This window comes from Habropoda laboriosa, unplaced genomic scaffold (genome assembly GCF_001263275.1).
Source record: "Habropoda laboriosa isolate 0110345459 unplaced genomic scaffold, ASM126327v1 scaffold33, whole genome shotgun sequence".
Lineage (NCBI taxonomy): Eukaryota > Metazoa > Arthropoda > Insecta > Hymenoptera > Apidae > Habropoda > Habropoda laboriosa.
The window spans coordinates 2,304,089-2,314,883 of NW_017100187.1; the positions used below are offsets into that span (position 1 = coordinate 2,304,089).

The window sequence follows — 10,795 nt, forward strand, 5'->3', positions numbered from 1 at the left end:
CAAATCCATACACTTCGAGAATAAAGCAAATTGGCATCCCATCCTCAATGCGTAAAAAAAATATATTTGATATTTCTTCTTTTCTTAAATTCAGTAATCAAAACATTGGCTAGTTTTGAGCACTTTACGAGTTAAAGGAGACATGAATCGTGCATAATACATGCGACTCGTTTTGTTCCCTGTAAATGTACTTCGCGAATTAAACGAATCGATAGTCTAACACCGATTCGCGGTAACTGAAATGATAGAAGAGGTGACATTTACAGACTTTGACATTTACTCGTAATGCTTTAAAGTTTCAAGCTCTTATTATATAGTACCTTCTGCGCATATAATATATTACTTCTCTCCTCCTTTTAGACCTACCAAAAACGAAAGTTTTCGTCGTAAAAGCAGTTACGTTCTAACTTGAATATTTAAACATTCCAGATAACACCATAGACACTAGACCAGAAGCATTATAGTTCGTCTTGACGAAATCGGAGAGATTCTTTATGATAAATGTAGGCTTCCTTCATGAAACACTTAATCGTGCCTTATTTGAGATTATCATATGTAACATCAACATTAATTTTAATATTTCCGAGTAAACTAGTATTACATATCACTTACTGTCAAATGACTGTATTAAACGCAGCTTTTATAGTACATTATGTGTACCAAAAACAATATAAGATACAGTACGATACATCCGTTTGTTATCCTTATTTATATACCAATATTTAATATAACGAAACAATAGATATCAACAAATACGCATATGAAACATTTCTTTGGGTATAATGTTGAGTATCATCATAAAGCAAAGAAGATATGCGATAAACTTTTCTGTCAGAACTTTCACGTGTTTCTGCATGTACACATAATGCACGCAAACTATGTTGAAGAGTGAAAATCAATCGAAACTAAAGAACACAACGAAACCACAATATTTAACAATTGTGTCTGTAAAAAATTGTAAGTAAATACTGAAAAAGTATGTCACTGGTTACAAAAATGAATAAACATTCCTTTGAAAAAATTGTAGACAGATTTACTCTATAGAGTGTGTAATCCATAAAATTCCGTTATGCTTCTAACTCCGTTGTAAATGTCATAAGGAATACTGAAATATGTAATCGACAGTACCGACGTATAAAATAAAAATCTTTGTGGTCAAACATCAAAGTGCATGGAACAAATGTTCGATGCACTAAACGCAAACGCAGTAAAAGCGATAGTGTCATCACGACTTTCGAACAAGCGGTCCAAATTTACAAGCTTAACAACAATGAACAACGAGCTTATTCTATAGCTTTGCTCATGAATTCTATAAATCGCTTGCCATATTGTTCTGGATCACAGGTTGATATACCATCGACATTAGCACCATACTTCACCGTTTTAGCTGCCTTTGCTGCCTGTTTACGCACACCATAATGAGTAAGCACATCGATTATGGCTAAAAAATAAATTTCCTTTGTAGGTGCACCTGAAACAAAAAGTAAAATTCGAAAGTCAGTTCGAGAGATTCAGTATTAATTGTATAAATATTACCTTCTTTACTAGGAATCGCATAAATATCTAATTCAGGAATTATTGCATCTTCATACTGTAAACTCGTGTCACGCATTAACGCGGCATGTGGTGATTCAGGAGGCGTTGCCATGCCAGCAACGCCACTCCAACCCCATAGACGACTAATGAGGACAGTGAATATTACAAATGTTAAAAACTGAATTTTACAAAGCATTTAATACTGTAAGAATGTAATACGTACTCTCCCATTGGACCTCGTGAATCAAGTCCACTTCCAGACTCGCTATCATCTTCTTCCTCATGATTATCCTCCTCCTCCTCCCTTTCAGCGCGTTCTCTATTTTCTTGTTCAGCTCGCGCACAATCATGTAATCCCAGTAATAGCGAATAATCCATCAAATGCAATCGTGTTAAAAACTGTAAAAATAATTCTTTAATATATGTAGTGCAATTACATAAATGTGACAAAAAGGAAACAATACTTACGTCGACATCAGCGGTTAGCGTTTCTATAAGTTTAGCCTTTGCCTCTTCACCGATATAAATTTTCATTCCCTCTTTAACAAAATCATTATCTTTATAAGTAGGCAGATCTTTTTCCTTTTCCTTGTCAGATGCTTCACGATCTACAGTTGAGCCTTTTAGATCGAATTTCTTATGAGTAGTTAAATGATTTGAAAATACATTTCTTATAGCAACGACGTAATGTTCAACTCCGTCTACCGTCAAACGATACATGCCGAGATACTGTGGTAGCAAAGTTTTTCCATGCCTTTCCACAATATACTGTAAATGTAAGATGTTAGTCTTATACAACAATGACAAACATATATACTTTCTATATAGAAATATCAATTTCTACATACCGGATGATAATGCTTTAAAAATGAGTGCATCCTTTCTACCTCTTCACTTGTAAGAGTTTTAATAATAAACAATTTATCATAAGATTGATAAAATTTTGCACCACTTTTTCCAGAAGAGTCATCTAATATTGGCTGTGATCTGAAAGAGATAAAGAATAATTGTAGTTTGTTTTCATTATTTTATCATTATAGCATAATACATTATTCACTTCTTGGAATACATATGTCTCTCTTCACAATATTGTAAAACATTAACAACTATTAGTCTACACATACTACATATGTTAGCATGCATATGAAAAGGATAACTACTTATGCAGCATAATTAATTCACAGTAATACAAATATCTACATATTACACCATAATGTATGTAGTATGATAATAAAATAAAAACAGATTAATAATACATCAAACTAGAAATACATAAATAAAAAGAAAGTTCATGCTTTAACTCTGAGTAATTTCTTACAATTTTATTTTTAACATTTTGTAAATATTTAATTGTGAATACATATTTTATTTATGCTAGTACAGTAGTATAAAAAGAATATTTTATAAAATCAGTTATGTTCTTTTGTACTGATTTTTTACAATTAATGAAGATCTCATGGAAACGTGTTAGCCACAAGCAACACGCATAAAATGGAAAATCAAGCCTGGCTAACCTCAGACGCTTTGGTTTAAAACTGTAGGAACGCAGTGGTTTATTTAGGACTGGAATTTGTAAAAAAATAGGAGGAGGAGAAAGAGTTATTGAAGGAGTAGTAGCAGAGCGCTGAACCAATTCACGAGTCTTTCCACTTCTAGCCAAATCCCAATGCCTCTCTGATAGGGAAGGATTAAATGCCCGACATCTAGCATCAAAATTCTTGTATTACAATTAACCATCTGCAATTTTTATTTACTACATTCAAATAAAAGGTACTACTGTGTATGTATAAAGAAATGATGGAAATATATTATTTGCATGTGTGTATGTGTGTATATATATATATATGTACATAGATTTATATCAGTGCAAGAATGTTAGTCACAATATATTACCTGCTATTACATTGTTCTTTATTGTATTTCTGTTTTCATTAAACTTAAAATATTTTATTTTAGATGATATATTGTAATAGAAACTAATTTCAAATATTATTATAAAATTTTTAATTACAATAATTTGTCTATGAGTCATTGGGTAGATTATCTTCCTTCAAGATTGTATCAAGTAAAAACCCTTACAAGTCTACAATATTCTATAAATAAGTAAACGTGCTATATAGCAGAACAAGTAAAGAAACTTTTACCAAATTATTGTAATGCATACAAATGCTCTATATGTACTATACAGTTATTGAAACTTATGCAGAAAGCTTTCACATAGCATAAAACATATCTTTGGCATGCAGTGCAATGTAATAAGACAGAAATTTAAGAAATAAATTACACTTTACTTCTTATTCATATAATATATTTCAAATAGATGTTGGATCTTACAATTATTTTAATGATACTTTCCAATTATTTTCTGAAATGAACTTTATGCATATATTTGAAAGACATGAAATATGAAATAAATTATCTTTTACCTTGTCATTGATTCCTTATAGTCCAAATCATCTATACCAAATCTTTCCCGTAAATTCCTGAATACTAATGGACAATACTCTTTGATCTTAAAATGAGAGGGCATGTTTTCTCTAAAACAAAAAAATTAAATAATGAATATTAATTACTCCTTGCTTAAACAATAGAAATCTTTAACATATAATACAATCAAACTTCTCATACTTCTAGATGTTCAATAATATCTACACAAAGTTATCAAAGTATACAAGCATCCCTTAAATTAGAATATAAAGCTATGAATATCTTTATCATTAACTACATTCTCAGATCATGAGGACCTTCATTGATTCTATTATTAAAAGCAGTGACCAACCTACTAATTCAGTATTTAGCGATATATTTAGAATAGACTACCACAAGTTGCTTGCTTTAAATTTACATTAATGATTTCTTTCGTACATTAGATGGAACATTAACCCTATGGTTGAACTCATCATTAACTACATTTCAATTTTGTGCAGTCTTTTAATGCTTATCATCTGAACTAATCTTAGATTAAAACACATGTTGCTATACAGTGTAATACAACTCACTTATTGAAAAGATGATTATCCACTTTTAACTTGCTGTAAGCTCTGAAATCGTCTGGCAGGAGCATTACAGGTATATTAACATGACTAAGCTCATTTATCTGTAATATGTTAAATGTTAACATTTAAATGAAGATAATTTTCTAAATAAATTTTTGTTATCAGTATTAATGAAAGAGAAATCAGTGCAAAAATAATTTAAACATTCACTACAAAAATTAAAAATTAAATATATATACCCCAAAAGTGGTAATTTTATATTTGTTGAGCCCAAAAATTAATTCTATACATTGAGATTATATATCTGTGTACATAAATGTCACCATTCATAAATGAATGTAAAACTAATTGTATATATTTTTTGTATTATGTTATAAGGCAACTGATTCTAAATGATTCCACAGTTTTTTGTTATTTTAAATTAAACAAATAAATGTGAAAATATAATAGAAATAATTCAACTACTTGGTAAAACGATTCATCTATATGTAATTTTTCTTAAATACATAATATTTTTTAATCAAAACACTATTTAGTTAAACTTTTATGTCAGGCGAAATAAACATAAGGTACCTGTAACAGTCACAACATGACCACAAACATAAATATGATCACATGATGATTTACTAAAAAATATATCAAACGAAATATATACCGTTTGATTCCTCCGACAGTTGACAACAAAATTTACATCATTTCTACATTGAAAACGCAATTGTAAAAGCAATTCAAATTTGCAAATCATAAGGAAGAAATATGCGGCATCATGCGTTTTAAATATTTTCGATTTCAAAGAAAATTGTGGAAAAAAAATGATGTAAATGCAATTTAACAAATTAATACATCGTTTACATAAATTTCTGATTCTATTCAGTTTCAAAGGAATGAAAGAAGAAAATGGCATTTCGATGACGTACGACGCTGTCACGCAGTTATGTTACTACTCACCGTGTGATTGACACCCCACATAAAAACACTAAGGAGAGGTTCATTCGCACGAAATAGCTTAACCTTTTGATGTTTAACTCGAAAATGTTTCTTTTTGAGCTTGCTAAGCCCGCTAGACATTTGCGGTGCACTGGACATGTTTCTCGCGTTGATGCTTGCTACGAGTAGCTCTAATAACACTTCTGTTACACAGTCAACGAAGAGTAGAACAAATTACTTATACTGTCGTCATCGTGAAATGCCTTATACGGCGACACTAACGCGGAAAAAAGTCGCAAGTTTGATATGATGATAGCGGTGAGGTCCCAAGTGTACCCTACCGCGGTTGATTAGCAACTGAGCTCCTTTTAAAAATGGCGAGGACGACCATATCCTACCTGCAATTGCAACAGCTATAGAAACTCTGCGGATATGCGAGTTGCGCCTTGGCACCGTTTCCAATTGTGGCGAACAAATTTCACTCGGATTTCTTGCGTTACAGTAGTGTTAAATTATTCCACAAAAAATATCAATCAAATTTTATTGATCCATTAAATTTCATAAATTATGAATTTCAGAACCATAATAAAGAATCAAGCCATGACAAAACTTATTCTTACAGTTTTTTCCAGAAACATTTATTACTTACATTACATTACTTACAAGTTATTGATTTTCTTTTATAATTGTTATTAATAATAATAAAATTTTCAAAATAATACTAAAGTCATGAAATGAAATTGATAAAAACTTATATTATCTTATCAGATCGAAGGATATATTGTCTTTATCCTTTTTGCATAATAAACAGATTTAAATTATCGTAAGCATTCTATATAATTTACGAAACGATCCAACTTACAAAAAAACAACATTACATGTTGCACAACAGAATAACCTTATCCTTTTTACATCTAAAAAATAATTGTCATTCTTTAAACATGCTAGAAACTTATCAATTTCAACATATTTTGGTCGATAAATGAAATTTGCTGATGGTTTAGCCTTAAAGAATAATTTATCGTAATGATGTGAACGCCTCATAACGCGTGCACCAAGGAAGCCGCCACTGAACGTCGTGCTAAAAAACTCATTAAAATACTAAGCTCCACGTTCGAATATAAAAATGGAAACAATGTCGAATCCTTATCCAAAAAAAATGCACGACAATTACGAAGACGAGGAAGAAAGGAAACATTTTCAGCGTATTGTCTCGGCTTTCAAATATTACAAGTAAGTACATCATGAAAATTTATTTCGTTTGATCGACTCTAATCCTCAAGTCGATGTTTCGGCCTTATCTTTATTGCTGTTTTTCTTTTTGCTTATTTTCATTGAACATAGTACTTGTAATAACTTTATAAGATGTCGTGTTCATGATTTTCCGATTGTCGTTGAAAATTTTAACTATCATTACTTAACCTTCGATGATATCGTATTGCGTTATGACGTTTTATTTGCAGCTTTTCATGGTTGTTCTATAATTATAGGAATTGTATTTCAGGTTGTGTTACTATGATATTGTTTTTTAAGTAAAGGTATAATGATCTGTGCTTAGCAGAAAAAATTCATAAATCTATCAAGTAAAGTATTAGTGTCTTTAGTTTGTCAATTGTTGTTCTTCATGAATCAGTCTTAAATTAATAGTTGCATAACACAAAAATATATAAAAATGTGTAAAAAATATATAAGAATACAATTCATAAGTGTAACAATTTAATGAACTCCACTTCATATTGCAATTTTTTTTTGTTTACAGAAATCATTCACTAATAAGGGTTAAAAAGACAGAATCCTATTTGCTATCACTTCCTGCTCATCACCAGAAGCTATTATCAAAGTATAGAGAACATCTGCAAGAAGTTAAAAGGTGTATTGAGAACAATGATGAGATAATTAAGCTGATCATAAAGGATGTAGCACATATTTTTGAAAATGTGAGCCCAGCTACTGCACAGACTGACAGTGTAAGAAAAGTTTACCTGGTGTGTGGCATGTATATCCTGTTGTACAATATTATATGTTTTTGAAATTGTCACCAATTCATTCTATTAATCCTATAGTATATTAGATATTTACAAAAAATGTGTTCACATTGCCATATAGTCTTTTATTTTATCTCAGTCAAAATTGAAGCTACAAAGGTAACACTCATATAGGTCCTTATCTAACTATTATAAATTAACTTAACCATTAACATTGTCAAAAGAAAGGAACTCCCTATGTCTATATATAAGATCATTTTTGTAATGTTATCTTTCTAACAAGAAATATATTATCTATTTTTTTATTCAAGCTTGGATTTTTTTTGTCATTTTAACAAGCTTCTTTTTTTATAAAAGTATATTCTATTGTACAAAATATAGGTAGGTCTGATTGCAGACATTAAATCCTCGTCCAGTAATGGCTGATCAAGAAAAGGTGCAAGCTACAATTAAGCACCTGGTTCGCGATTGGAGTGTAGAAGGCACTGAAGAACGCATGGCGTGCTATCAGCCTATCATAGATGAAATTATGAATCAATTTCCAGCAGAATATTGGTATGAATCTTTCAAACTTTATGAATACATTGCACATGAATAAAATGTTTTATTAAACTAAATTCAGACATTTAGAATAGTTACAGTGTTGTAGTAAAACATAGTTCAGAAAAGTATGAAATGATAGGTAAATTTCCAGTACACCATCAGAAGTGCAAATTCTAGTACCTGGAGCAGGTTTGGGAAGACTAGCATATGAAATTGCAAGACGTGGATATACTTGCCAAGGAAATGAATTTTCTCTCTTCATGCTCTTTGCTTCCCATTTTGTATTAAATAAGTGAGTAAAGGTTAAATATTTTCAATAATTAATTAATGTACAGCGACTTTAACTAATAATCCTTAATACTTCTAAGGTGTAGGGGGGTAAATTCATATCAAGTACATCCATGGGTACATCAGTATATGAATAATTTAAAACCAGAACATCAAACTCAAGCTGTATTCTTCCCAGATGTAAATCCTAGTGATCTTCCAGAAAATGCACAGTTCTCTATGGCAGCAGGCGATTTTCTGGAGGTTAATATCAAAATGCATGAAAAAGTAAGGAAACATCTTAAAAACTTACTTTACAAATATTTTATAAATTTTAGGTTTATACAGAAGACAATCATTGGGACTGTGTTGCGACTTGCTTTTTTATAGACTGCGCGAATAATGTTGTACAATTTATTGAGACTATCTATAAAATTTTAAAGCCAGGAGGTATATGGATAAATCTTGGGCCACTGTTGTATCACTTCAGCGATATGCCAATGGAAGATTCAATAGAACCAAGTTACGACGTTGTCCGTGATGTAATTCAAGGCTTTGGATTTCAATTAGAGGTAATTAACTTTGTAACAATAAAAAATATAAATAGTGAATAAAATTTTACTATTTATTATACTTTCAGAAAGAAGAAACGCGTGTGAAAACGCGCTATGCACAGAATGTTAATTGTATGTTGCAATGTGAATATAATAGTGTATATTTTGTTTGTCGAAAACCTAAGAGACGTATCGATAATGACATGAGTCATAGAAATGGCTTTGAAAGTAATGGTATGCAAGAACAAGAAAACTAACTATTGACAACTTGCTGTGTTTTATTTGTAAGACAGTTCGATGTAATTGTAAATGCATTACATAATAGTTTCTTTACTACGAAAGCAAAGCTGTTATACTTTATGAATCAAGTCAATATTAGAGTTTTCAGGCTTTCACGGCCCAGTATGTTACAGTTTATATTGTTTGAGGCTTTCAGGTGCAAGCCTCGAACAGTATAAAATCAATATTAGGTGATTTGAATCTAGAAACAAAATCGTTAAATAGAGTTAAAAATTCAACTCATATTTTTTTATCAAAGATTTTATTTCAGTATAAGTAACTGCTAAACGTGACAGCTCTGTTATTAATAAATTGGATAATAAAATGATGCAGTTATTTTTTTAAATGTCGGCAGAAATTGATTCAAGTTCAAACTAGAGAATCTTCTTTAGCATTAATAACAGTTTTGCAAGTTTCCTTTTGAGTTCAATATTTGTGATTTAGCATATTATTAATGTTTATTGTTTGAAATATTTACCAAATACCGTGATAACATGAAATAAAAAAAATTCGATTTGGTTGCATGTATATACTATGCAATATCCTTCATTTGTAACGCTCTTTTCCAATTGTTTTAAAAACAAATTTCATTTATCATCAACTTCATCTTATAAAGGATGCATATTCAATGTTTTGCTAAGACCGATGTTGCCTTGTCCAATTTTCTGAATTTATGAATATAAATATCACAAAGGAAGTGCAATTCTAGAATTCCGGTATTTTTCATCGTAATATTAATTATTTCTTCTATTTTTGCAAAGATATATTCATGTAAGATTAATGTCGCACAAATTTCATTAATTATTTCAAAATAATTTATATTTAAGTTATGTTACTATGACAAGAAAGTTCAATAATATTGTGCAACAAACATTTACTTTGCAATACAGAATACATGCAGGCCAAGATTATTATAAAATAAGTTAGGCCTAATGATGTATTCAAATACTTGTTCTATTTATGAACTTTTATTAAGATATTGTACAAACAATGATGCAATTTGATTAATTTCAATTTGTTGCATTTTACTGTAAGTTAAAAATTGTCTCCGTAATCTCATAAGCTGTGCTGCTGTACAAGGGTTCTGTACTGTTAAGTTATAGCCTGGTATTTTAAATTCACTGTCAATACCCAGTTGTTTAGCTGATAATATAGCCTTTATAAAAAGAAGTACATACAGACTATCACAATGACATATATACAGATTTATCATAACTACATTATTCATGATTTGCTGTCTCTTTTTAGTATCACAGATTTTACTTTACATATGCATAGATAAAAATTTTTATTCAACTTACATTAACAACTTCTTGAGTTATCGTATCCAAGTCATATAAATAGTTTGTAGATGACAATGGTGGCTAAAATATGATACTTTAATTTAAAAAACAAATTTTTAATCAATTTTAATTTAATTTTTCTATTTATGCAAATACTAACACATTGTGTACTTAAATTTGGTTTTGGTGCCTTCACTTCATACAATGATCTATAAATTTCATCAAATTTCAATTCATCTTCCGCTGATACAGCAAATAATGGCGAGTCCCAACGATTTTTACTGTCAGGTGCTTCATACCTATACAATACATTATAAATCTCACTACATCCCTCTAAAAACTTGCTTCATTTAAATCATAATAATCTTCTTTACCTCATTACAAGTGCATCAAAGATTTCTTTGCTATATTGTGCAGATTGTGAT

At 30.1% G+C, this 10,795-nt stretch overlaps 3 protein-coding genes across 4 annotated transcripts in view; 1 reads left to right on the forward strand and 2 right to left on the reverse strand.

The window, feature by feature from the left end:
* Positions 1-1,156: 1,156 nt before the first annotated feature.
* Positions 1,157-5,800, reverse strand: LOC108579634 (phosphatidylinositol 5-phosphate 4-kinase type-2 alpha). The gene is made up of 9 exons (XM_017943220.1): positions 5,481-5,800; positions 4,536-4,633; positions 3,963-4,073; positions 3,051-3,239; positions 2,385-2,523; positions 2,005-2,304; positions 1,760-1,935; positions 1,537-1,679; positions 1,157-1,471 (listed from the first exon to the last, which is right to left on the reverse strand). The coding sequence occupies exons 1-9, from the start codon at positions 5,616-5,618 to the stop codon at positions 1,284-1,286; spliced, it is 1,482 nt and encodes a 493-aa protein (XP_017798709.1). The 5' UTR covers positions 5,619-5,800; the 3' UTR covers positions 1,157-1,283.
* A 766-nt stretch (positions 5,801-6,566) lies between these two features.
* On the forward strand, positions 6,567-9,373 carry LOC108579576 (carnosine N-methyltransferase). 2 transcript variants are annotated; one of them, XM_017943149.1, is made up of 7 exons: positions 6,567-6,692; positions 7,219-7,444; positions 7,842-7,999; positions 8,139-8,279; positions 8,356-8,518; positions 8,593-8,826; positions 8,895-9,373. In XM_017943149.1, exons 1-7 carry the CDS (start codon positions 6,586-6,588, stop codon positions 9,063-9,065), a joined length of 1,200 nt encoding a protein of 399 aa, XP_017798638.1. In that variant the 5' UTR covers positions 6,567-6,585; the 3' UTR covers positions 9,066-9,373. The 2 variants fall into 2 exon arrangements, with proteins under 2 accessions (XP_017798638.1, XP_017798639.1); XM_017943150.1 differs by having other exon boundaries at positions 7,219-7,426.
* Positions 9,374-10,045: 672 nt separating this feature from the next.
* The window catches only part of LOC108579491 (protein KTI12 homolog), a 1,287-nt gene continuing 537 nt past the window's right edge, over positions 10,046-10,795 (reverse strand). The window contains exons 3-6 of the mRNA XM_017943035.1: positions 10,745-10,793; positions 10,531-10,669; positions 10,389-10,451; positions 10,046-10,243 (exon numbers count right to left, since the gene is read on the reverse strand). Of these exons, the coding sequence (XP_017798524.1) occupies positions 10,046-10,243; positions 10,389-10,451; positions 10,531-10,669; positions 10,745-10,793 (449 nt within the window). The remainder of the gene's footprint in view (positions 10,244-10,388; positions 10,452-10,530; positions 10,670-10,744; positions 10,794-10,795) is intronic.